This window comes from Eurosta solidaginis, chromosome 5 (assembly GCF_040869045.1).
Source record: "Eurosta solidaginis isolate ZX-2024a chromosome 5, ASM4086904v1, whole genome shotgun sequence".
NCBI classification, from domain to species: domain Eukaryota; kingdom Metazoa; phylum Arthropoda; class Insecta; order Diptera; family Tephritidae; genus Eurosta; species Eurosta solidaginis.
The window spans coordinates 182783216-182810865 of NC_090323.1; the positions used below are offsets into that span (position 1 = coordinate 182783216).

General features: G+C 37.6%; 1 protein-coding gene across 1 annotated transcript; it reads right to left on the reverse strand.

The window, feature by feature from the left end:
* Positions 1–27157, reverse strand: LOC137254343 (uncharacterized). The gene is made up of 4 exons (XM_067791995.1): positions 26979–27157; positions 479–710; positions 219–386; positions 1–165 (listed from the first exon to the last, which is right to left on the reverse strand). The coding sequence occupies exons 1-4, from the start codon at positions 27155–27157 to the stop codon at positions 1–3; spliced, it is 744 nt and encodes a 247-aa protein (XP_067648096.1).
* Positions 27158–27650: the final 493 nt, after the last annotated feature.

Consider the following 27650-nt stretch of genomic DNA (forward strand, 5'->3'; position numbering starts at 1 on the left):
CTAAAAACGATCACTATTTAAATTAATGTCAAAATAGGCCTTAACTTCAGCTTTCCATTCATTGTATGCACCGACTATCAATTTGAACATATATTCACCTGGTGGAGCTGGTAGCCGATTAAACATTTGATCGCTCAACACCAGATTTTTTACAATTATGTCATGCTAAAAATAAAAGAAAAATAAAATAAAATAAGACAAAAGAAAATCTTATGTACCACATAGGGGCACGTATGATTAGCATTCGATTTATTTTTAAGAATTTCCCAAAATATTTTCAAAAAAGGAAAACGCTTTTTCTTAGCCATAAAGCCGCAAAAGTCCGTTGTGATGTTATATAGAAATGGACGGAAGCCATTAACTTTCTTCCAAAAGCTCAAATTTACCTATAAATGTTTGCAACGAAAACAAAAAATTTATTTTAAATAATAAACCAAATATGTATAAATTTATTTTTTTTTTGCAATTTACCACTTACAGTGACATTATTAACCGGCACCTGCAAGAGTTCTACATGCACATCCAATGCAATTACCCCCCGCTTCGGTACGTGCAAGCGACAAGTTTTAAAATCTGAAAATGATTTATCTAAAGATTTGCATTCAATATTGGTAAGTTTTGTTGCAGATTCCGTTAGTCGTTGGTTTATAGAAATAAAACTCAAATAAAAGAGAACTAATTTAAGCGGCTTGTTCATTTTAATACTTTTTCTGGATTCAGTTTATTTATGCTTTTTGTTCATTAATATAGTCAACCACAAATTAAACGGCTCGTGGATCATTTTAATAATTATTTTTGTTCATGTATAAATATATAATTAAAACTATCAATTCATAAACAAAGTGAACATGATTCGCTATTTAGCTATGTTAATGCTAATGTATTTTAAATTTGTGGCAAATGCTAGGGTTGTGCCGAATAAAGAGATTTTACTGGTTAACCAAAATCAGTGCCTGTACTTGCTACACCAGAGCAGCGGTAACAACGAACCTTATGCTCTGCCTCTGCTCCGGTTGTTAACATGAAAAGTGTATAGAGCATAGAGCCATAGTAAAAAAAATGACAGCTTATCTCTGGCTCTGCTATAGCTATGCCGCGTTAAGAAGCAGATCAAATTTCAAGAGTATACCATTTGTTATGGAGTGAGAGCAATAAAAAATAAGTAAGGGCGAGACCTCATACCATTCATGAGTGGAGCTGAGCAATAATCTTATGCCATTCGTAATATAAGAATGATCGGCTGAAATGATCCCGAAACAACCTAGAAATCACGACTAAATAGTTCCCAAAATCCAGGCGGTCGCGTATTCCTGACTTCAAGTCCCGGACGAAGCAAAATTTAAAATTTACAAAAGTAGTTTTAAGCTATTGTATAGATTTTATCGCGGGCTTGGCGACTAAATAAAAAAAACCTGTAACGGATAATTGTCAAAAAAGATCCGAAAAGGCTTGAAAAGGTTCGAAAAGGTTCGTAAAGGTTCGGTGTTAACAAGAGGACAAATACGTAAAATTGGATCTCTATCATAAAAAGCGGTGGGCAGCACTACATTTACACGGTTACCAAATTGAGAATGTGTTAGTAAACACGAACGCGTAGCGAGCACGAAAACAAAATCAATTATTTATTTAGTTTGATTTCAATGCTTGAACGATGAACATGTGTCACACGCACTCTTTGGTACTCTGTTTTAAGCGCGCGTGCGACACTTCTTCACCGTACGACCATCGAAATCAAACTAAAAGAGCTGTCGTTGATCTTCACGAAGTAGCCATTGTGCTATCGGTTATCGTATACATATATGGTCGCTTACAAGCCAACCTAATAAAACCGCAATGCGTATTTTTAGCGCACGCAAACAACAGGCGTTTTTTGCCCTAACCCAAATAAGCATGCGTTGCGACAATGTAAAGCATAAGTGCAAACGTCAAATCTAAATGTCTCGCAGAACAAAAATTGGAAATCGAGTTAGGTTTTCACGTAGCAAATTCAATTTGAGTTGCTCTCATACAAGTTGTATGTGCATGAGACATATTTGACAGAAAATGACTTGCGTGCCTTTATATTAGGTTGGCTTGTTAGCAGGTGCTAAGCTCACGCCCACCCCGGATCATAAAGTTAAAGTTAAAATTAAAGTTAAAGTTAAAGTGAATGTTAAAGTTAAAGCGAAAGTTAAAGTTAAAAATAAAGTTAAAGTTAAAGTTAAAGTGAAAGTTAAAGTTAAAGTTAAATTTAAAATTAAAGTTAAAATTAAAGTTAAAGTTAAGATTAAAGTTAAAGTTAAAATTAAAGTTAAAGTTAAAGTGAATGTTAAAGTTAAAGCGAAAGTTTAAGTTAACAAGTAAGGAAGGCTAAGTTCGGGTGTAACCGAACATTACATATTCAGTTGAGAGCTATGGAGATAAAATAAGGAAAATCACCATGTAGGAAAATGAACCTAGGGTATCCCTGGAATGTGGTTGTATGACATGTGTATCAAATGGAAGGTATTAAAGAGTATTTTAAGAGAGAGTAGGCCATAGTTCTATGGATGGACGCCATTTAGGGATATCGCCATAAAGGTGGACCAGGGCTGACTCTAGAAATTGTTTGTACGATATGGGTATCAAATGAACGGTGTTACTGAGCATTTTAAGAGGGAGTGGGCCTTAGGTCTATCGGTGGGCGCCTTTTCGAGATATCGCCATAAAGGTGGGCCAGGGGTGACGCTAGAATGCGTTTGTACGATATGGGAATCAAATGAAAGGTGTTAATGAGTATTTTAAAAGGGAGTGGGCCTTAGTGCTATAGGTGGACGTCTTCTCGAGATATCGCCATAAAGGTGGACCAGGGGTGACTCTACAGTTTCTTTGTACGATACGGATATCAAATGAAAGGTGTTAATAAGTATATCAAAAGGGAGTGGGCCTTAGTTCTGTAGGTGGACGCCTTTTCGAGTTATCGCCATAAAGGTGGACCAGGAGTGCCCCTAGAATACGTTTGTACGGTATGGGTATCAAATGAAAGGTGTTAATAATTATTTTAAAAGGGAGTGGGCCTTAGTTCTATTGATGGACGCCTTTTCGAGATATCGCCATAAAGGTGGACCAGGAGTGACTCTACAATTTCTTTGTACGATACGGATATCAAATGAAAGAAATAAGTATTTTAAAATGGATTGGACCTTAGTTCTGTAGGTGGATGCCTTTTCGAGATATCGCCATAAAGGTAGACCAGGGGTGACGCTAGAATGCATTTGTACGATATGGGAATCAAATGAAAGGTGTTAATGAGTATTTTAAAAGGGAGTGGGCCTTAGTGCTATAGGTGAACGCCTTCTCGAGATATCGCCATAAAGGTGGACCAGGGGTGACTCTACAGTTTCTTTGTACGATATGGATATCAAATGAAAGGTGTTAATAATTATTTTAAAAGGGAGTGGGCCTTAGTTCTATTGATGGACGCCTTTTCGAGATATCGCCATAAAGGTGGACCAGGAGTGCCCCTAGAATACGTTTGCACGGTATGGGTATCAAATGAAAGGTGTTAATAATTATTTTAAAAGGGAGTGGGCCTCTTAGTTCTATTGATGGACGCCTTTTCGAGATATCGCCATAAAGGTGGACCAGGAGTGACTCTACAATTTCTTTGTACTATACGGATATCAAATGAAAGGTGCAAATAAGTATTTTAAAAGGTATTGGGCCTTAGTTCTGTAGGTGGACGCCTTTTCGGGATATCGCCATAAAGGTGGACCAGGGGTGACGCTAGAATGCGTTTGTACGATATGGGAATCAAATGAAAGGTGTTAATGAGTATTTTAAAAGGGAGTGGGCCTTAGTGCTATAGGTGGACGCCTTCTCGAGATATCGCCATAAAGGTGGACCAGGGGTGACTCTACAGTTTCTTTGTACGATACGGATATCAAATGAAAGGTGTTCATAAGTATATTAAAAGGGAGTGGCCTTAGTGCTATAGCTGGACGCCTTCTCGAGATATCGCCATAAAGGTGGACCAGGGGTGACTCTACAGTTTCTTTGTACGATACGGATATCAAATGAAAGGTGTTCATAAGTATATTAAAAGGGAGTGGCCTTAGTGCTATAGGTGGACGCCTTTTCGAGATATCGCCATAAAGGTGGACCAGGAGTGACTCTACAATTTCTTTGTACGATACGGATATCAAATGAAAAGTGCAAATAAGTATTTTAAAATGGATTGGGCCTTAGTTCTGTAGGTGGATGCCTTTTCGAGATATCGCCATAAAGGTGGACCAGGGGTGACTGTAGAATGTATTTGTACGATATGGGTATCATATGAAAGGTGTTAATAAGTATTTTAAAAGGGAGTGGGCCTTAGTTCTGTAGGTGGACGCCTTTTCGGGATATCGCCTTAAAGGTGGACCAGGGGTGACGCTAGAATGCGTTTGTACGATATGGATATCAAATGAAAGGTGTTAATGATTATTTAAAAGGGAGTGGCCCTTAGTTGTGAAGGCGTCAATAAACCAATCCAATCACCATGTTTCATCCCTTTTTTCGTATTTGGTATAGAATTATGGCATTTTTTTCATTTTTCGAAATTTTCGATATCGAAAAAGTGGGCGTGGTCATAGTCGGATTTCGCCCATTTTTAACACCAAGATAAAGTGAGTTCAGATAAGTACGTGAACTAAGTTTAGTAAAGATATATCGAAGGACAGACGATAAGACCGATTTCGCCCATTTTCACAGAAAACAGTTATCGTCATAGAACCCATGCCCCTACCAAATTTCACAACGATTGGTAAATGTTTGTTCGACTTATGGCATTAAAAGTATTCTAGACAAATTAAATGAAAAAGGGCGGAGCCACGCCCATTTTGAAATTTTCTTTTATTTTTGTATTTTTTGCACCATATTATTACTGGAGTTGAATGTTGACATAATTTACTCATATACTGCAAAGATATTATATTTTTTTTTTAAATTTGACTTTTAAAGATTTTTTTTTTAGTGGGCGTGTTCGTCTTCCGGTTTGCTAATTTTTATTTGCCTCACATATAGTAATGTGAGTAACGTTCCTACCAAATTTCATCATGATATCTTCAACGACTTGCAAATTACAGGTTGCAATACTTTGAAATTACCTTCTTTTAAAAGTGGGCGGCGCGCTGCCGATTGTCCAATATTTTACAAATTTTCGTTCTGCGTCATAAGTTCAACCCACCTACCAAGTTTCATCGCTTTATCCGACTTTGGTAATGAATTATCGCGCTTTTTCGATTTTTCGAAATTTTCGATATCGAAAAAGTGGGTTATAGTCCGATATCGTTCATTTTAAATAGCGATCTGAGATAAGGGCCCAGGAACCTGCATACCAAATTTCATCAAGATGCCTCAAAATTTACTCAAGTTATCGTGTTAACGGAGAGACGGACAGGCGGACGGACATGGCTCAATGAAATTTTTTTTTCGATACTGATGATTTTTATGTTGGAAGTCTATATCTATCTCGCTTTCTTTATACCTGTACAACTAACCGTTATCCAATCAAAGTTAACATACTCTGTGTTCAAAGCACGCTGAGCAATAGTAATAATTTTTGGCATTCTTTTATTTTTTTGCGCCCAAAATTTATTATAGTTTTAGACAACAGAAAATCATTCAAATTAATTGGATACTCATTATTCAATGAAAAATGTTTCACTTATGTCAAATATTACCAAACAAATTTTCTAGTTTTGCACACTATATTTGCCTTTCCAAAGCGATGTTAACAGAACTAAATTCGTATTTATGATGACTGACTGCTTTAACCGTGAGACCAGGTGATGCGATTTTCCTAATTTCACATTAGAAAATGGATTAAATCATTCTACCAAGCATTATACAATTGGGTGACCTATGAATTTGTACGACATATGATCGGCCATATTTTATGGAAAAGTAAAATAATATATATATCTCTAAACTTACAGGACGTTTCGACGAAAACAAATACAACATCTGATGTTATTTTATCACAGGAAAAAATTTTTCTGTCAAAAAGCGTGAATTTCATTCCCAACAAGTGCTTAAAAAAACTTTTCTAAAAATATAATTTAAATTATAATAACAATAATAAAAATAAATTTGATATCATATATATAAGATATATTATGAAGTGATATGAAATGTTATGATAAAATATCATGTGATACAGTTTTATGTGTAGTGATGTGAATGGTAAGGCGTGTTAGATGATGATCTGCGCAATGTTATGAAGTGACATGATATTGGATGGCAACATGTCATATGATGCAGTTTAGATAGGTGAAATGTGTTGCGTGATGGTGTGATATGCTTTGAAGTGATATGATACGGTATAGTAAAATGTGATGTGAAGGGGTTTAATGTTCTAGGAGCTGGTGAAATATCGTTAATCGATTTACAGCAAACCCCTAGGTTTGTTCTAGTATGTAATATCATATGACAGTGAATTGTTGTGATAGATCTGTTAAGTTGACATATTGTTATATTCCACGTTAGACAATATGACCTTATAACGTGATGCGATTCAACACGGTAGTATTTAATGTGTCACAATATAACGTATGCTATGATATTAAATGCATTCACAAAGATTAGGATATTAATCGTTTGCGAATGGGTAAACTTGTTGTCATGTTAAACAATATATGTATATTGTGATATCACGCAAGAGAAAACAACGGAGTTACCAAGATTAATATAGTGCAGATATAGTTTAATTATATGTGATATTACAGTTTTCATTATGATATGTAGATATATCAGTAGAACATCAAAGCAATATTGTGAATTGATCAGGAATGCAATTAATGTGTATATATATATGATGTGACATCACGTGGCATGAAGTATGGAGTTAATTAGATTAGTAAAGCGTAACACTGTTAGATATGATATCACATAACTATATATAAGTTAAGGAGCCCAGCCCAAGGACTAGGGCTCCAAAAAATTAAAGTTGGGGGCCGCCCCGCGGCCCCATTACAACCTGCAAAGATCCAAATAAAAATAGTTTTAGGTCTGCTTAAAAATATTTACCATTTATTCCTCTTGATTATCAAAAACAGACTGACTTTATCGTTAACTTAAACTAAGATCTAAGCTTCTACATTAGTCTAAGTGATTTCTTAATTGCTGACACTGCACTTCCCACGATTGGCCAAAATAATATTTTATCGCTTGCGTGGCGAATCACACGACTTGCATTTTGTCCGCATATCATATCGCTTACGCTGCAGTTCCCATGAATTGCATTTTGTCTGCTTACGCAATATGATATCGGATCAATTACCTGCGTTGGCTTTGCTCGTGTTTGTTGAAGTGTGGTGTCAGCACATTCTTACAAGTAAGTGTGTCTGCCCCTTGTTAAGTTATATATATATGATATGATCGGTAAATATAAATAAACTGAAATAAGTTCTATGATTTTTCTATTTATGTTTTCAGTTTGTCTCAGCGAATTGGCAAATAAATAAAATATGTATAAATAATTCGCCTTGTGTATTGATATCTATTGATTATTTTACTATTTGGTGGGATGTGGTTTGCTATGATATGGTATAATATGATATGATGTGTTGTAATCTGCTACAATATGATATGATATGATATTCAGCGCATTGATGTGGACTGATGAGATATGATATAATTTGATTTACTTTGATATGATATCCATGGTACGATGTGATGTGATATGTCATGATATCATGTAAACTTATAAATCATTGTATCTTTCAGAGCTGTTACTGTCGTTTTCGATGTAAAACGTATTAGGATGTTATATGATTAAAAGAAGCAATGCAAATCAAAACGTTGCCAGGATCTGGAAAGAAAGTACAAAAAGGCCGTAAAGGGCTTGGAATATTTTCGCGTTAGGTCATAAGAGGTGACACAGACTCAAGGGTTCTTGTGGTAAAAAAAGTCGTTCACAAGGCTAGTACAAAAACTGTTTATACCAGTAAGTTTCCCTAAACGTTCGTGTGGTATGAAATCATAAGTTGCGAAGTGGCATTGTGTGATATGATTAAAATTGCATCATTTGCGATACATGTATGTGATATTATGACGTGATATACCGCGAAGTCCAATCCAAAGTCTAAATATAATAAATGCCTAAGTGTTGGCCACAGCTTTAAAATTTGTATGTCATCCAAAAAACAGAGTACTTGAAAATCCAATTGATTTGATGACAGACGTATATTTGTGATACGGTTTGATTATGGGGCAGTAAATGATATTTACATCATTTGATTTGAGATTATACGATATCATATGGAAGGGAAGAAGCAATAGGGCTGCTACCACAAAGGCCGTTCATATCCTCAACAGCACAATGTTTTTATATGACGTGAAACGGTATTGTGTGATTAGATTTATATTGTATTACTTGCGATATGTGTGACATTATGACGTGATATATCGATATGAATAACAAAACATAGTGTCTATAATTAACAAAATTCAAAATATAATAAATTTTTATAATGAAAAGGTCACGCAATGTCACAGCTTTAAACAAATTACTTGGTATAAAAAGATCATCTTCAACGACTGCATGATACTAACATGCGATTTGATGTCACATGACAGACGGCCATATATGATACGTTAAAGTGATGTGGTATGAAATGACATGTTAAAATACAAGACATTTTAGTGGAATTATTTTAGGTTATATAGTACGATGCATGCAATATTATGACGTGACATAGCGTATTAGGGATTGAGTAACTTAATTACTATATAATTGACAAAATTCACCATATAAGGATTTATACAGAAAATGTTGTAATCACAACTTTCAATTTTGTATTTTAGTTATTTTCGGAAAGTAAGATGGCCGGTATTGCATTTTGCAGCGACTATATGATGCAATGCAATTTCAAATTTCAGACTGTGATATGAGTTTCGTTTATAAGGAATGTCATAAATAGGCAATATGATTTGATTTAGCATCATTTGTTCTGAATTGATATGATATCATATGGGAGGGTATGAATTAATGCGATAAGCACTAATTGCTTGGAAATTAAACAATCCTAAAAGCAAAGATTAGTAGCAACTATTTAGGAATCGAACACCTATTACTTTTCCAACCATGTGCTGGCATACCCAACTATATAAACAAGTAGCTACGAAGTTTATTTGCAAATTTCAATTTTTATTAGCTTCCCATGAAATGCTCAATCAAAACCCAATACATTACCAATTGTTGATAAAATAATTTTTCATTTCGAATGCTAAATAAATATTAGCAAACAGTAAATCTCGAACGCCTATATGTTCGTATTTAAGTATATGTACATGCATGTAAGTATGTAAGGGCACATACATATTTCGTGTGCAGCTTTCAAACAAATCAACTCTGTATTTGTTTAAATATCAACACTTCTCATAATCTTTACCAAGCATTCATCAAGTGATTTCCGTTTTCAACGGTTTTTTTTTTTTTTTTTTGATAAACAAATCAAAACACACGATCTTTGCTTGGGGGAAGCACAGTCAAAGTAGGCGCAAGAAAAAAGCCTAAATCGCTAGACTTTTTAAGAAATTTAAAAAAAAAAGCTTAAAATTATAAACGAATTATAAACAATCAAATGAAATTATTAATCGAAAAAACAAATAAATATTGGCAGCTCGAGAGCTCTCCAAGAAGAACGAGTTGATCGACAAAATAAGTAAAAACATAAAGCAAATGAAAAAAATGTTTGGATTCTGCATTATGAAAATATATAAGCTTATGTACCTATGTATCTATGTATGTGTTTATTTCCATGCTATGCTGGCAAGTGGCCGCTGTTGATGGGGGTAAATAAGTACTCTATTGAGTGAGAATAGGTATGTACATTAGAGTGGTCTTAAAAATTTGTTGTCACATTCACACTGAAAATGCCCAAAACCCTGTTTTTTTAATTTTCGAGAATAATGCGGAGTGGGGGCCGCCCTCTTCCTCTGCTTTCATAGGCGGGTTCCGATAACAATACTTGCTTAGTCGGAGCGTCATCTTTCATTCACATAACATGGCCTAGCCAGCGTAGTCACTGCGTTTAAATTCGCGCTACTATGTTGATGTCTGCGTAAAACTTGTACAGCTCATCTGATGTTGTCATGGTCCATGCTTCTGCACTATATAGCAGAACGGGTACGATAAGTGACTTGTAGAGCATGATTTTCGTTTTCGGAGAGAGGACTTTACTTTTCAATTGCCTACCTAGTTCAAAGCAGCATTTATTGACGTTAGTGATTTTTTCTGGATTCCAGATCTAGTATTGTTTTTAGCGTTAATGCTGGTTCCCGAATAAACGAAGTCTTTTACTATTTTGAAATTATGGCGGCCAACATTAGCGTGGTTTCCAAGACGCATATGCGCTGACTCTTTGCTCGATGAAAGCCGGTACTTCGTTCTGCCCTCATTCACCCTCAAACCCATCAATTTGTTAATTTGTTGTCTTTAGTTTTGCATAAAATGCAGTAACTCTACCTTTTCAAAAATATATGCCTTGAGCACGACCTCTGTTTTCTCAGCCTTCCAATGGTCCAGGGCATTCCCGTAAGAACTGAGCGGGATACGGAGCCAGGAAACTCACTGAATTATGGTGAGAAAGTTGTATCAAAAAGATAAATAAATGCTGTTAAAAATTAACCTGATTCAAATGAGTGGCTTTTTTAATTAATGCAGAACCATAATACAACATGAAAGAAGAACGAGAAAGGTTGTCTAAGTTCGGATGTAAACGGATGTAGCTAGGGATCTATAGTACAGTTCTTTTAGTTCAGTTTTTTGAACCTAAGTATCATCGAAAGAGGGGTGTTTCTTTAATAATTTTGAGTCCTCTATAAAAAGTATTCCTCTTTATACAGGAAATAAGTGTAAAGAGTTTCTTCACAGTAGATCAATTCTTCTTCATTAGTCAAAAGAGGTTGCCACACCCATTTAAAAATGTTTAAGTTACGTCAATCGGTCATCGAGTTATGGCTCCAGAAACGGTATGCAATGCATGACCAAATAAGAGACGCTGCCACGCCCGTTTCCAAATATTGTTACCATTCATTTAATTGTTATAAATATACTTTAGAAAAGAAATAGAGTATTAACAACTTTTTATAAGGGTTTGTCGGGCTTGGCTCTCGAAAATAACAAAACACCCGATTCTGGGCATTTTCAATGGAAATGTGCCACGCCTTAACCTTAAGTTATCTGCCCACGAGTTTGTAAATTAATTACCTACTTACAAAGGAATAATTTGAGGGGGCGGTTCCGCTTTTTCATAAACTTTTATTTTTTTCATGCAAAGTATGTCCAGTCTAATGTACATACATAAATTAAGGTGGGCGAAGAAATGGATTTTGATGCAATATTACCTAAGGTTAAACTTTTTAGTGATACAAGCACCTTTACAGCCCGCGGAACTTTAAATTTTTTTCCAATATCTAGCCCAATATTCTTGACTAAACTAAAGTTATTTGATTTATATAACGAAGATTTGATTTCACTGAGCACCCATAAAGAAAAAGAAATTATGTGAAATGGCACACCCTAATGTATACAGCATCCAATTGGTGTAGCGTATAGCGTTCTCGCTTCAGAGCAGGCATGGCAAAAAAAAAAAAGAGTAAACATATATATCTTAAATAAGTTCATAAAAATTATCGACTTGATTAAGTAGGTGGCGAAGAGTCCGTCCATATGGGCACCGCAAGCCAGCAACAAATCCGTAAAAATAGTTATCTACGTACTTATGTGTGCTGAACTGCCAACGATGTATGTTTTATTTTTTTAACTTCTTAGCATATATACATATGTATATAATAATATATTAGCTTTCTAGCAAAGTAAACATAAAACATTGGCGAGTTGGATTTATTTCCTTTTCCGATCCGTACAAAGATTTGATGCATCTGTGCTTTTATGTTTTTCTTTCCATAATTATGTTTACTTCCATCTTAGGCTGTGTGCGAGTTGACCTTAATTTCTACCTAAATAGAGAAAAAACCTAAATCACTGGAAGCTGTCGGCAAGGCAGTGCAATATAATAATTTAGAATTTTTATGAGCATACTTTTCAACCTAAATTCAAATGTCACATTTCAAAAACAATAATATTGATTTTTCAATATTGTATATGCAAATAAATGGCTCTTGTCCATTCAATTTAAGTAAATCATGATGCGATTAAGGTCCGATCGATTGTACGTGATGGTGAGCTCCGTTTTGTTCAAGCTGATTTTGGCGACATAAGAATTGGATCCCTCTCAAATATGGACCGCAATCTGAATATATTTGGCAGCTAAGTGCACTAATTGGCCTAAAGAAGTTATTGGAGGCATATCAACATCACATTATTGAATTCGAGATTGTGGAAAAGGTCATTGTGCATGTGCTCCACTATGTCCGGAAAAAAAGCCTTATAAAACGGAGCCACTGCATTTTCTTGTACTGCTATCTTGGGATAGGTACGTACCGCGGACCCTAATTGACCTCTGTTTTTTAAGCATGAAAATGCGTCAAAATTACCAAATTTCCCGTATTGTTATTATTTTCTTAGCAGAAATAAACAAATTAGAGTTTCAAATCAACTCGCACAGTTTTGACAGCTTTTTCCTAAATTGTTGCAGTGCTGGAAAGTTCCAGTGGAATATTAAATTACGTACCTAAAATTTAGGCGAACCCGCACCCATCCTTAATCTCTATCTCTTTTCTCTTTCTTTATCTATATCTGTATCTCTATCTCTATTTAGCTCTATGTCCATCCCCACCTCCATCTTCCACTTCATCTCTTTCCCGTACTCTTTATTGCATCTGCCTCTACCTCTATCTCCATGTCCATCTCAGTCTCGATATCCGTATAAACATATATCTACCTATACCACTATCTACATCTCTATCCCTTTCTCTTGCTCTATTTCTATCCCTACGCCTACCTCTAACTCTAAGTTTTATCCATCCCTATCCCCATCTATGTCTCTATCTTCTTCCGTACCCCTATCTTTGTTGCTGCGGGAGGACTGAAAAGTCTAATAAACCATAATTGCTGCCGTCGCAGCAACCGTGTGTCCGTAGACTAAAACACAGCCCCGTTTTGGAACTGTCGCCCACACTGGTACCACTTTCGCATTACCTCAGGATGGCTTTCCATATTTCTTATTCTTTAATAGCAATTTATTAATTGCCACTGCTTCGCCGGCGCATTTCTCTGCGCTCCCTCTCAGCATCCATCAGGCGTGTCATGACTATAAATGCCGTTTTGCTCACAGCAGTCCAGCATTCCTTCCTGTTGCACATTTGTGATACTACATTTGTGACACTAAATTTCTCCCCAAAAACTCTATGGAAGTTGAGTCATTCCTCCAGAAAACGAGGGCAGTGAAACATGACATGTCCTGCGCTTTTCAACTCCGTAGTAAACCTTGGGCAAAGAGGATCTTCCTCTATCCTACGCTTCCATAAATACTCTTTGCAACCACCATGTCCAGTCTGTATCTGCGTGAGATGGTAGTTCAGTTCGCCGTGCTTCCGCTCATTCTATTGAGCTACCTCCACACTAACTTGAAGGTCCAACGCCCTTTACTCGAGGCCTCCAACCGTTCTTGTCACTTAGTTATTGTTTGTGTCCTTGCTCTTTTCTTGGCGTCTTCAGATGGTTGTTCGATATGAGTGTTATACAAATCGGCCATTTCGATTGCGAGTATTTCCACTGTAACTTTCCGGGTTAGGACCAGGATCGCGTCGTCGAACACCGTCCGATAAGCACCGTTTAGATCCGTACCCCACTGGTGTGCCTATAGTGTTATCGAGCTGGTTACGGTGGACAATAGCTGACGGCTAGCTTCGCTCGGACCACCAATGTTAGGCATTATTCGCATAAATTCTTTGGTAATTTTCTCTCCCAACGCTCTGAAGTGCTCTTTGAAAGTTAACTTAGAGTTAACGTGCACTCCTAAGTATTTTGAAGAATCCTTTGAGGTGATTTGATGATCCCCAACAGTTAAGGCTAACTCGTTCGCCAACCGTTTGGTGCTTACTAACACCACTTCTGTCTTTTGGCTAGCCAACTCCAGTCCCGTATTAGTCAGCCATTCCTCTCTGTATCTATCTCTCTCCATGTGTCTATCCCTATCTCTAACCTCTAAATTTTCTCTATCCGTAGCTCTATGTATATATCTAACTGTAAATTTTCTCTACCTCTTGCTTTATCTATATTTTTATCTATTTTCCTATCTCTCTATTTAATTCTCTCTATCTATCTATATTCTTTTCTTGGACGTTGTGTAAGCGCTCAGTTGTTAAGTGGCACAAAGAAAACAGGCCAGTACTGTTCATGCATCCACACCCCGTTGGACCGCCATTACTTTGAGTAGGCATTTTTCTGCGCTACCTTCCGCATACATCAACATTGTCATAACTGGAAACCCCATTTTGCTCACAAAAGTTCAACAATCTATGTGTTTTCACGATAGAAGAACTAACGGCAATGAAACATTAACTGTTCTGCGTTTTACGGTTTGGTGGGAGAGTATAGTTACCGATGTTTGGTATTACTTGCATAATTGCTCCGTTAACTTTAAAAAGTTTCTATCCTTCTATTCTCACTGATATTTCGAGTATTTACGGCGTTAAATTTATTTGATATTTCCCGATAGTTAGGACTAACTCATCCACCACCCGCTCTAGCCCAATATTAGTAAGCTATACCTTTATTCTTCCTACAAGCTTATAAGATAGTGCTCTGAGCAGACAGAGTTTCTTGGTCACTGCTACGACGACGGTACAATCTTCAGAGCCAACAATTTGTATGCCTTCGGGAAGGGCGATCTGTGGAACGTGATCATACAAGTTGTTGTTGTTGTTGTTGTTGTTGTAGCGATAAAGACACTCCCCCAAGCCCTTGGGTAGAGTTATCGATGTTGATGATCCTTTGCGGGATTCAGATCTGGTACGTTCCGGTAAAAATCACCATTAAGGTACTAGCCCGACCATCTCGGGAACGATTTGGCATGACCATATGAAACCTTCTAGGCCATACCTCCCTCCCACCCCCTAGATCGATGAGGAACTTGCGGTCGCCGGAGATCCGGCTGTTAAAGAAACAGTATTCACCACGGGTAGGTGAGGTTGACATTTGGGTTGGAGAAGATATATTTTGCGCTGGCAACCCCATAAAAGGGTTGCGCTACACAACCCCTAATCTAATTGGTATTTTAGTCGCCTCTTACGACAGGCATACCTGCCGCTGGTATATTCTAAACCTCCTAATCCGCTGTGGGTCATACATCGCATTCAGTAGCGTTGGCCCCAGAACAGATTCCTGTGGGACACCGCCACTGATACTGCGTTTTCTTAGTTTCTCATTCGTTTCAAAGCGGAGTTCTCTGTCGTTAAAACTGCTACCCATTTCTATGTCTTTAGCTATATCTCTATCTCTACCTCTATTCCGTCTCTTCTTCTGCTTCCAATTTCATCTATATCTCTATCACCATCTCTGTCTTTTTCTCTATTTATAACATTATCTCTCGTTTGTTTCTTTTGGCCTTTATGTCTTGAAGCTCTCATGACAGATTTGTTCCTCAAACGACATCAATCAATTTAGCCACAAGTCCTTTTCGTGGGCGTGAAAATGTATCCATCAGAAAAATCAAATCACATTAATGGGCGGATCGCGGCTCGACGGCACAACTAGGCCTGGCATCGATAGGATGCTTATATCGCATAAAACGCCATTAAGGTAACAAGTGGTGTGACCATCCGAGGTGGGACCATTGAAAGGTACTTTGACCCTTTAGTTTAAGCTTGTATTATAGATGTGGGTCTTGCGGAAATGAGGACGTGACTCAAGAAAGAGTCGGAGAGTTCGCGCCTTGGCAGAACCAGCCGTGGCAGCGAATATAAGCCGAGCTTACAAATCAAACGGAGAATATACAAATCAAACCGAATGACAACAAGTGCTACTTTGGACTGAGGTGGCAATTGAAAAGAAAAGTATCTCCCGACAAACAAAAATCCCGCTCTACAAGTCGCTCATCATAACTGTCCTGAAAATATGAGATGGCTCTGGTAGTGTTCGATAGAAAAGTACTCCGGAAGACTTATGGTCCATTCTGTGATTCCGATGGCGAATTAGAAGGATTATGATGATGAACTGTATGAACATTACGTAGATATACAGATAGAGCAACGAATCAAATGTTTCGCTGGCTAGGTCATGTTATGCGATTGGACGAAGGCACTCCGTCCAAAAAGTATTTAAATCGACACCGCAGTTTGGTAGTAAAGAGAAGGTGGAAACCTTCACTAAGTTAGAAGTTCCCGTTGGAGGAAGACTTGATCTCCATTGGTGATCCCAATTGGCGTAAATTATCGCGAGATAGGGAAAGCTGGAGTGACTTTTTACGAAACGGTCAAAATCGCTTAGGCGGTTAAGCACCAATCAATGATGATGTTGCACCGAAAATAGGCTTATTCATGAGACATTATCCATGTCTGGTTTAATACTATGTTTTGGAAGTTGAAATCGTTTGAAAGTCTTTATCATATAATTATTGTAACGTACACCTAGCGTGGATCCGCCCCTTTGCGCAATCAAGGTGGATTGCTCCCAGCTAGCTCAGTGTGAGGGGTCGGGGCCCTTAACCCTTGTCCACCTTGATGCGGGGCTGATGTTACAATCATCTCTATCTTCTGACTTCCATGCGTACCCCTCGCAGAAAGCCCTCCCTACCTTGGACCGCTCGATTTGTTTCGCCTGGCAGCGAGTCCCCTTTTACTTCTGCTCCAAATGACCCCACTCACTTACCCTTACGTCATCCTTCCCCACCCCCACCGATTAAGTTTAGCGCGCCATTATATCTTTCTTTTATACTTCAATCTAACACTAAATCTTAATTCTAAATCTTACTAAATCTTAATTCTATACAAAGAAATCGATAAAAAAAAACGTATCTTATGGCTATTGAGCCAAATACCAATGCTTATGAAAAATAATGATTTAGATCAGGACAAAAAAAAAACTTATATCACACTTGAATCAATATATGTATATATATGTGAATATCCACAGGTACCACACAAAAAATGTATACTTATTCACAGGCTTAACAAAAACCAATGAAATGTCAACATCTGTCAGCTGGTTGATCACTTAGAGTGCGATCATCTTAGAACCACGATATTAGCCGTTTAATGTCTAGTTATTACGTTTGTGATTCTAGCTTCAAGGTTAGCGAGAAACCTACCTACGTCACTCTTCGCTTGGGTTGCAGTTCGACTTACAGTTCCACTAAACATCTAGCGTCCTTTAAGCGGGACTAACCACCACCGGCTGACTGTCGTCATGGCATTAAGTTAACTCATATGCGATAGAAATCAATTACCGCCGCCTTTTCACAAAAAAACACCACGCTGAAGGTAATTTCCCATGCAATATCGAATGAAATAAATTGTAGTCGCATAATTTCCTAAATATAGCAGCTGTGTTCGCAGCTTTCCAAGCCAAGAACGTAGTATAAATATAATATCCCAATCCGATACAAAACAAATATTTACAAAAAGCCCTCTAGGCGCAAACAACACAGAGGAGATAGCTGAGACTATCCAGCATTCGATCATGGCAAACATATGCAAGTAGAACGCTTTCTCAACCAAACAATTACGTTTACAATTATAATCTGTATGTGGGTGTGTATTTGTGTATGTAAATGCATGCATGCTCGACTGCGCCTAAATGCCCTCATCATTGTGGGCCGCCCGCATCGATCATAGTATTGTAGGCCAAGCGATCGTTACGGTCGCTACAATAATTGGGCCAACATGTGCGTATGAAAAACAAACAGACACGGCTGCTGCTTCTGTGATGTCTAACCAACGGCTAAACGTGCCGTTATGGTACAGTGCTTACACAGCAATCAAATTCTTAGCATGAATTGAACGATCCACAAAAAAGAGCGTCGATCATTTGTGAGTGTGTTTCAAGGGGAAAATTGATTGGTTGCAGACCACCAAGATTTCAACAACAAACTCAAGTATGCTCTTTGTAGTATGTCCGGTGGTCCTTCTACTCTCATGGTCGACACGTTCACGGAACATGATCGCGAACACACGCAGTTTGTTGGAATAAGCTTTTGTTGTTGTTTGGGTTTTGTTTGTTTATGACACTGACACGTTTCGTCGTTTAAAGCTTTGTTTACTTTTGAAAATTTTATAAACACCGTCTTCAACCCAAATGTAATTATAACGATGGTGATGTCCAGAGTATGAAGATTACAGTCGAGATTTAGTAAGACGCTTTGGGATATGATCGAATATTACCAGTAATGAAAGCTTTACTTAGTCGGATAGATTTTGGAAAATATTAAATTGGGGGTAAGACGATTCTTTCTTCTGTTTAAACTTCTTGGATATATGAAGATCAAAAAAGGTCACCCAACACACCAAAAAGCTGTGCATATTTACTTATAACCTTGAAACCTTTTGTGAGAGGTCTAAAGAAGTGTCCCGTCCAACTGGGTAAGCAGCGCCCAAACAGCGGTTCAACAAAGTAGGTCGGCCAGAATGGCTAAGTCTTTGCAATAGGCTCTATGTGTGGCTAAGAGCAACAACTTACAGTGTCCCTGTCAGACCGATCTCCCAACTCGATTAATATCTTGCAGGCACAAGATCTTGGTGAAAGAACACGATGTATGCATTTACTCAGATAAGGGCGGCAGCGGTTGCACGAGGTCGCTTCAAGCTAAGATCGTAAACATAACACCTATATGAGTTCCTGGTCAGAAAAACTTTGAAGGTAACGTGACGACATGCCAACTTGCACAGGCAGCGTCATTTCTGAATGCTGCAGAGAAGGTTGAAATGCATCATCCACTCACATCAATTACAACTAAAATACATAGCAGAATACAGGACCTCCTTATTCAAGAAAATCAATAAATCAGGACCACTTCCACAATCACGAAACACTGGCCACTTTACCTGCATGCTGATGGAATGAAGATCCCTTTCAAAAGGATTTGCGTGAGCTGCGGCGTGGAGAACAACAAGTAAACAGTCACGCACTACCTGTGCAAATGTCAAACTCTAGCACACACTAGATTTCAAACTATGGGCAGTTGCATACTATCAGAACTTCAGAAACTTGTAAAATGCGCCGTAAAAGGTTGGTTGATTGATCGAACTCAAATGGTTTGAACGGAGCACTGACTAGCCCTATTGAAAACAGCAGCATTTGTTCCAGGAGAAAGGGTGAAAAATAGCGAGCCGTATGCTACTTGGGCTCGGGTTACTAGTATCCGAGCAGCACAGAATCCAGGCAGCTAAGAAAATAATAAAAACGATTTTTTAGAAGAGGCCGATTACTTGATCACTTCCTGAAAAAAATTAGTAGTAACAAAGGATGTGATTTCCAGAGAGTAACGGATCTGTATCTTAGTAATCTAACCAGCGAAGGCTTTGGACTTTGAGTATTCATCTGCCGAACACTCCAAGGGCCACCTCATCTTCTTTCTACATCTTCTATGACTCTGAGCCATACATAAAGATAGGCATGAAGAGCGACTTGAGAGTTGATTTTTGTTCGCCTATAGAGAACTTTGCTTTTCACTTGCCTACTCAGTCCAAAGTGTCACTTGTTGGAAAGAGTTACTCTTAGTATGATTATTAAGCTGACACTCATTGGTTTAACCGTTAATGCTGCTTCGCAGATAGACGAAGTCTTCCACGCTCTTGACTTTATATTCATCAACATTGACGTTGCTGCTGAGAAGCGAGTGTGGCCACTCTTTCTTCGAGGGCAATCCCTTTTTCTTGTAAATCCAGTCCATGGAAGCCAAACCGTGCGTTTGTTAAGGCCTATAATAATATTACTCATATTTTTGGCAGCTACTCGACAAAGCGCGATCCTTCTTCTTCTTGTTGCGATAGGGAGGCTCTCCTGAGGTATTGGGGCGTTTTATCGATGTTGATGGCCTTTTGTTTGATACTTATCCTATACATTCTAGCAAAATCATCAATAAGGTACCAGCAAAGCCATCTGAGAAAGGATTTGATATGACCACGTTTAATTTTTCAAGTCACAACATCCCCTCCTTCCGTAAGAAGAGTCAACAATTTTTTAGGAGAACACATGATATAAATATAAAGATAGTTTTTTGCCTTCTTTAATGTCATAGTCTGCATTAAAGCACTTATTTCGCTATATGAACTAAAGTGAAAAAGATTCACTTTAATTTGCTCCAATAGACCATCGAGAGTACGCAGTCCCAATAATTTTGTTGTTTTTCCCGTACTCCTGTATATGGATAAGAAAATTGATTAATCAACTCTTTGATAGCTTTTGCACAGCAAATATTTAGGTCGGATCACCACAGTGATAGCATAATGTCCAGTGTTTTTTGTAGATGTGTTGAGTGAATGGCAAACTCTTTTATTGGCCATCTCATGTACAATCTCGATACCGTTGTACCCACTCGGAAACCCATCAAAACTTAACATTTTGTTCCTGGCTGTCGAAAATTCTTTGGTAAGTTTCTGGAACTCTCGAGCCGGTATGCCATTATATACAGGAGCCTTGAGCTTTGAGTGAAGCTCTGTTACTATTATAACCTGTCGACCGGTAAGATTTTATTCATACTTAAATATTAACTATGAAATCATGACTCAACGTCAATATGACTTAAAACGAAGCCCTAGACAACCCTAATACTACTTTTTGCCGTTGGGGTATGTATTTTACCAAACTATTACCGTTTTATTATCATGAATTTGCTGTTCATTTGTGTACATTAAACGATCGCCACACAAGTTGCGAATTTTCAAAAGATTTAGGCATTTTGGCGCCAATCAACCGTCCTCTACATGCACACCCAAGCTCGCCAACAAATTCGCGTTTAATTGAAAGCTGAACATTGAGCCATCATAAATTCATAGCAGCGCACATAAACATCACCATCGATACACCCAACTGCAGCTGCAACCAAAAAGTTGTGATTAAAGGAAGCCACACACAAAGATTTACGCTGCGGGCGATTCTTCATTTTAATTTATTTCTTGTATCTACATTTTTGTGTAACATTTTAATTTCTTCTGGAATTTTTTGGTTAATGTGTAAATTAGGCCAATTATTTGGGATGTACTTTTAGAAGACATCCGTTCACACGCACATACTTACTTTTACGTTTGTACTACAACCGCAATGCCTTACTGGAGGAAAAGTCTGCATAACGTCATTTGATGTTTGTATTTGTTGCACTCCTCAAAATCAGATAACATGCAAGCATATATGTACTTTTAGAAAAGTTCTCAAACGAGCAGTGTAGGTACTTCAACCAGAGCTACCAGAGAAAGTTGTCTTAAAATCTTAAAATTTTTAAGAAAAAATTTTCAAAATTTAGTCGTAAAAATAAGCTTTATAAGAAATTATTTAACAAAATTCAATTTTTCAAAACATGCCTAATCCTATTCAAAACGTCTAACTCGTGTGCCTTGAAATTGAAACGAAGACGATAAAATGGCGTCCAACGTTGGGTTGGTTTTTGCGGGTTAAGATGGAAAATGCCTTATGCACGATAATTGCTGCCGTCACAGTAACCGTGTGTCCGTGGACTAAAAACCACATGTTTTAAAACCGTCGCTTATACTGGGGCCTCTTTCGTATACCTTCAGGGTGGCGCTCAATATTTCTTGCTTTTTAAGAGGTTTCTGTTGCTCCTGCGTCCGCTTCCCGCTTTTTTGCTCTGAATGTGATTTCTACTAAGTAACTGATTTGTTGCCACCCTTTGGGCTGCTCTAAATTCTTGCTGTAACATCGACAGTGATTTGGCCGACCCTTTTCCCGAGTACTTATTGGTTCTGACTTCATCGCGAGCATTTGAAGAATGTTCGTTCAGCATCATCCTCGTTTGTATCGCCGTAAATGCAATTATGATCCTTTGTCCTTTTCATCACGTGCAAGTATTTTTTGAAGTACCAGTGACTGAAGAGCATTCGGGTAATATAGTAATTTACCTAGCCAAAGCTTCTGGTGCTCCGCGCCCTAAAATCTATTATTAGTTTCGCTGTCCATCTGCTTCGTTGCTCCTTTTCCCGCCGTTATTGTCACAACCTAAACGCCTTTTCCCTGCGCTCTTTGCCAGCGACTTTCATACCCTATTGACCTGTATATTTTTTTTTGTTTTCCTTAACCTTCTTCTTTCCAGCGCTAATAGGTTAATTGGGGGATTGGGGCGATTGTTCCGCCAATCACTTGTACGACTGGTGCTGATGCAGTGCGATATGCTGAGGCTACTCTCAGAGTTGCTTTTCTCTATACAGCTGTTAGAAACTTACAACTGTTTTCCATACGAATTGTGTTGATCCACAATTCGGAGCCGCACAGGGTGATTTCTATCGGCAGCTTTCTTTTGCTTTCTATTCGTTCTCCGATGTTTGCCATGAGTCGTGGGGGTTTGGAACCTATAAATTGTTTGATGAGAAAACCTTAGTCAGCATACAATATAAGACATAATAGATTTTTTTTAAGTCAAGGAAGTACGCACAGAGTAATTTAGTTGGCAGTTTATCAGTCGAGTATCAATCAAGATGATCTGCCTTAATTAGATTATAATAGTGAGCATTTTTCACGTTTTTATTCACCAAAATATATTTGCTATTAAATATAAAAAGTTCTTAGTGTCCCTCGTACGCAACCCCTTTTTGATTCGAGGTCTTAACTAATGCCAAAAAAAACCTAAATACGAAGAAAAGCGTCCAACGTTGGGCGGGTAACAGATAATTCAGTAAAAAAAAATTTCATCACAATAAAATACCCAAAACAATAATATTTTGAATAGTAAGAATAAGTAGTATCTAGTGATTAGCTGTTCAGGTTATTTACGCAATCCTTTTAGGTAAAAATGGCGCCCAACATCCGGGTGCGTAACAGATAATTTAGAAAATAATAATATATCACAACACAGTATGAGGAAAAACAGATATTTTTAATAGTAGGAATAAGGAGTATTTACTAATTAAACTTTTCAAGTTGTAAACGACATCATTTCAGATAAAAATTATGCCCAACATTGGGGCACGTAACATAATACTGTAGACATGAATATCTTCGACACAATATGATAAAGCAAAATGTGACGAAGAGCAGGATATATTGGATGGTTAAATTTTTTAGATTATATACGCAAACCTTATAGGTTAAAACGGCGCCCAACGCAGATAATTTAGTATATACAAATATCTTAGTCAAAGTACGATGTGAGGAAGAACAGAGTGTCAATCAAATAAATCTCTTTTATATCCGAACAATTTCACCAACTGGGCTCCAAGGAATATATAGTAATTGAGCTTTTGAGATTACAGCCGCAATCCTTTTGAAAACAAATGCTTCACTTTTATGCACTAAGAAATTCAAATACGACACAAAAATGGCGCCCAACATTTGGGCACATAACGACAATTAGAATTAGAAGAAAGGGAAAAGAGGGAAGAACACTGGCGCAATATGCCAGGCTTAAGGCAATCTAAGTTACTGCTGGGGGGCTACAACACAACTCGATATAGGGCATTAATGGGCCTGTCGAAAGATAACCTGAGGATCCTAACAGCTATTCTTACAGGACACTGCAGACTGAACAGCCACATGCAGAAGCTGGGCATACTATCGAATAACACATGCCGATTTTGTGATCGATCAGCGGAGACGGCGGAACATATACTCCTGGAATGTGATGCAATCTCAAGACGTAGGGCTAAGTTTTTGGGCTCACCATGGCCAGAGCACTCTCACATCAAATCCCTCAAGCCAGGTGAACTGCTAGGGTTCATCAGAGAAGTCGGCTTGGATGAGGTTCTGTGAAGCAGTTGAGGGCACAATAGACCAATGGTCGCAGTGCGATCCTCAATTAGTTATCTATCTATCTAACGACAATTAAGTGGATACAAAGAGTTTCGCTAAAATTTAATTAAAGGCTTAGCAGATTATGCAAATATCTGGCTAGTACGCACAGAGTAAATCAATTGACATTTTACCAGTGGATTATGAAAAAAGAAAGTTTTGTGGAAATACAGGAACGTTCGAATACGAGATTTATGAAATATTTATGCGGGGATACCTTGTGATGTTTAGTAAACTGTGGTAAGTACTATGACATATCAGCGAATTAAAACGCAGCGGCTGCGCTAGCTAGGCTATGTTATGTGAATGTAAGATGACGCTCCGGCCAATAAAATATTTTTTAGCGGAACCCGCCTATGGAAGCAGAGGAAAAAGGCGGCATCCACTCCGCTCAAAGAGCCAGGCGTAAACCGATTTGGTGTAAGCAATTGGCGGTTGTTAGCAGAGCACGCCTTGTTGGACAGCCATAACCGTTTAAACGGTTAAGCACCAATTAAGTAAGTAAGTACTACATATAAAACGAATATATAACTTGTAGGAGATGTCAAATAGCTCTGAGACGCATTAAATATTATGCTTCAAGTAGAATTTCCTTGGTGCTTCCAATTGGCGTCAGTTATTGCCAAACAGAGATAGCTGGCGTGATTTGGTACATAACGGCCAAAATTGCTAAGGCGGATAGGCGCCAATTAATAGTGAAGATTGAAGTAGAACTAGTCCAATAAGAAGTGACGAGCTAAGCCAAGAGGAACGAAGGAGGAACTGTATACCGAAGTACCCATTGTATTACGATATCAGTTGTAAAATTGGTTTAGTGGATTTTTTTTTAAATGAAATCGTTGCAGCATATGCCTTGTACATGGTGCGGTAGGAGAAACTGTCGAGAATTTTATTTTCTAAATTAAAAGGTCAGAAAGGTGAAGCCATAGGCAAAGGCTGCGTCTAAAAAAATTTAGAAAATATTTGGATGAAAATTCTTATTTTCCTGTCAAGAAACTTCTTCGCAACTTCTTTGCAATAAACAGCTAAGAAAATCATTTCGGAGTAAATTTTTTAAGTATGGCAACGCTTACTTCACCACTTTTAGCCATCTTCTACGTCCAATATGTTTTTAACGCCAATTTCTGCACTTTTTGTGTTTCCAATACACATTTCTTGTTCTCAAACTTTAAATTTGTCCCTTTGTTTTATATTGTTGTTTTTTTTTTTTTCAAAAACTGTTGTTTATTCACATTCGCGCAATTAGATGAATGATGTTTGTTTTTGTTTATGTATAGGTCATGTGGACAGGATCAAAAAACACTGGTCACGTGGTAAAACAAATAGATTTCGATGTGAATGAAACGATATTCGTTTGATCTGAAAACTAATGAGAAACAGAAGTTATAATCTGATTTTTCTGTTAAATAGCAAGGGAAAATATTGCATTTTACACACATGAAGCATTGATCCAAAGATTATATTTCCAATAATAAACTTCAGTTAAAAAAAGGGAGTTTATCAACTTAACACTCGAGTCGATTTCAATGCACAACCCAACCTAAGATATTCAATTTTGTTATCCGATAATCGAGAATAGGTACAAGCAGGGAAAACAGATGATACAAAGGTTAAGCACAGTTAAAAAATATGCTCCACCAGACTTTTTGGAAACTGTCACTGTTGGACAGCAATTTTCATTTCTTCGGAGTGCTAAATGTTAATGAACTTACTCATTTGAGCGTTCGATGTGCGATATGACGAAAACAACGTTCTTTAAAATTGTGAATTCGTCTTCGGCTCACTTAAAACTAGCAAATAAGTATAATATTGGACATTTTTACTAACAGTGCTATCCGTTAACGGCATACTGCCAAAATATGGGCCAATGGAAGTTTCTTAAAGACAACTCCATTACGACTTAACCTTGTCGATTTTTCTTACTTGCGTTATGAGCGATTTATGGCACTTTCATAGTGTAACGAATTTAGGGTAATTGCGCTTATTCCAAACCTTCCGCTAACGTTCGAATCACTAAACTGTTGAATAAGTAACTCCAATATTCAATAATGCAAAATGGTCTTTATTAGACTACTTTGAAAGTACTTCACAATAACACGTATACTTCACAACCAATAGCGTGCTTAAATTAAAGCTGCTTAGCCATGCCTCAGTTTGCGCTGCTTTTATACTCTCAGTTTCCTCGTTCACCCATTTCATGCTTGGTTACTAGCTAGTATATACATGTATATTTGTAGTTTGTAGCCATATGCGTATGTATATGTTAGTCCTGCTTCCGCTGATGATGACATGCGTTTTTGAGTATCTCTCTGCTGCCTTGTATGTGTGTGTGTACATGATGATTGATTTGTTTACGTACATACGAGTGGCTGCTTAGTATCGGCTAAATGATGATAGTATTGCTTAGTGATGATAATATTCGTCACAATAGGTTATCGTTCCAACTTAGTAGAACAAAGTAATCAAGGAATACAAAAGAGAGGTTTGATGTGGATCAGTACAAGCTTTTGGCGCACTGACCACCGGTGGCTTCGAAGGAGGCACAAAATCCCAATGAATTAGAAATAGATGACTCCACTTTCTACTAGTGTAAAGGCAGATGCCTTTAGCCCCGCTGCTCGCTTTGCAATTAGTCTCTAAGTTTCCCGCTAATTAAATACAGATAATGACTTGACTTTCGTTGAAAATTTCAACGAGGTTCACAGTCAAAATGTACATTTAATGAATGAACCATTTTAAGTAATATACTTATACCATAAAAGTTACTAAAGCATATGATCGTTGTATCTAAAAATGCCTGAAAAAGGGTCATTTGATAATTTCATTGAGGGAAACTCGAACCTCTCAATTGTATATGCGCAGTTTTTGTCTTGAAACATTATTAAGCGTCATTTTGGATCAGTTTTAAAGTAGTTAGAGGAACGCATTAGACCCTGCAGATTTTCTCAACAATGAACATGCTTGGAATTGTCGCCACATCTGAATGTAAAACTGAAGAGAAACCCCGAAAGAATGATAATGTACATTGCCGTTATTCTTAACAGTGACTCAAAAGCCGAACGAATTTTTATGGCTTAATGTTGGGATCAATGCATCTGAGAGTTACAAGAATACTTACTTAATATCAAGAATTTCTGAAGCTTCGTGCTGTGAACTGTAAGCAAAGCAAGCAACATCCATAACCTTAATGATAATAGCACGTGTTGTCATAGCCATAACCGTAACTATAACCGTAATTGTCGTATCCATAACCGTAACTGTTATCATAAAAATGTGCTTATCTGAAACCGTAACCATGACAGGCAATAAAGCTTACACCATACTCATAACTCTCATTATTAGAATGACCCAATCGTACCCGAAACCATTAACGTAACCATAACTTCTACAGTAACAATAAATGAGATATTATCAGCGCTAACAATAATCCAACTTTACCGTTTTGCCTACCCTAACCGTTATCGTTGCCATTACAATTACCTTTACTGAAAACGTAAGGTTCACAGTCAGCAGAACCGTCACCGTATCCATAACTCTAGATTATAATAGCTGCCTCGTAACTTTAACCATTGAAAGAAAAGCACTAAATGAAACCATTGCCATAACCAAAGCGATAACCAATTTTAACAGTAACAGTAAGGAAACGTGAAAGTACTTTTCTTCACTAAACTAATTTACAACTTTCCAACGGCGTGTTCGTAACCAAAACCATAGCACTAAACGAAATCATAACCATAGCTATAAAACCATAATAATTGCAAATGTGACTGTACCCGAGCCTGTAACTGCA